Below are 1,030 nucleotides of genomic sequence, written 5' to 3' on the forward strand. Positions count from 1 at the left end.
CGCTCTCGACGGTGGGCTGATATGCAGCAGTGAGCTCCTTGTAGAAAGTCTTACCGACATTAGCGCTCTTCTTAGCCTGCTCAGCACGGGCACGGATAGCAGCAACCTTCTGAGCATGAGCCTGAGTACCCTCCTGCTGGGCCTGAGCACGCAGCTTAGCACGATGAAGAGCACCAGGGTTAAGCTTGGCCATCATCTGGCGGTTCTTCAGGGCATTCTTCTTCTGGCCAACACGGCGAGCAGGAGCAAGAGCAGGACGGCAGACAGCCTGAACCTCCTCAGAGTTGATGATCTTAGCCACATCAGCATTAGTCATCAAAGGCCTAGGAAGCCTGTAACCAGACTTCAAGGCAGCACCGGACCTGTAGGAACCGAAGAGCTGCTGGAGACGGTCGAAGGCAGGCTGAGTCCAGATAATGAATCTGCCGAAAGTGCCACCAGGAGCAACCTGCAAGAGGTTGAGACGATCAACCTGGCAGAGCTCGATACCGGGGATGTTACGGAAGGCCTTGGTAAGACCATCATCCTCGGCATAGACGACAAGAGGACCACGACGCATGACATAACGACGGTTACGCATCTTACCGGCACCAGCACGGATCTTCTTAGAATCCTTAACCCTCTGGACGTCGGCACCTGCACCAAGGGCCTCAAGGACGGCAACGGCATCCTTAGTCTTCTGAACAGACTCAACACCCTCAGAGAGGACGAGAGGAAGCTCAGGTACCTCACAGGCCTCAAAGGGGCCTGAAAGACGGTAGGAGCACAGTTAGTGCTGGATGACGATCCAGAGAGATCGTACACTGATACGACAGGCCGAGCGGTATGAAATGAGTCAGAGAGTTTAGACCCATTCTCGAAAAGCTGAGTCAGCTTAGCTGACCGAGGTCATCAGCCTCGTCCTGAGTACCCATCCCAATCTCCAGTCCCATCGACCACGATCCGCGGAAACGCAAATCGAAATCATAGTACCACCACTAGTCATGCGATAAGTGAACACACAATAGGCCTTCGCTTTGCCATCGTACTA

At 54.1% G+C, this 1,030-nt stretch overlaps 1 protein-coding gene across 1 annotated transcript; it reads right to left on the reverse strand.

Annotated features, from left to right (window-relative positions):
• Nucleotides 1-54: 54 nt before the first annotated feature.
• On the reverse strand, nucleotides 55-747 carry Pmar_PMAR018148 (60S ribosomal subunit protein L4, putative; the record flags this gene model as incomplete). Its single annotated transcript, XM_002779419.1, has 1 exon — nucleotides 55-747. A coding segment is annotated over one exon (693 nt), but the record flags the coding sequence as incomplete, so codon positions are not given.
• Between the last annotated feature and the right edge of the window lie 283 nt (nucleotides 748-1,030).

This window comes from Perkinsus marinus, assembly GCF_000006405.1.
Source record: "Perkinsus marinus ATCC 50983 genomic scaffold scf_1104296947536, whole genome shotgun sequence".
In the NCBI taxonomy this organism is placed as follows: Eukaryota; Perkinsozoa; order Perkinsida; family Perkinsidae; genus Perkinsus; species Perkinsus marinus.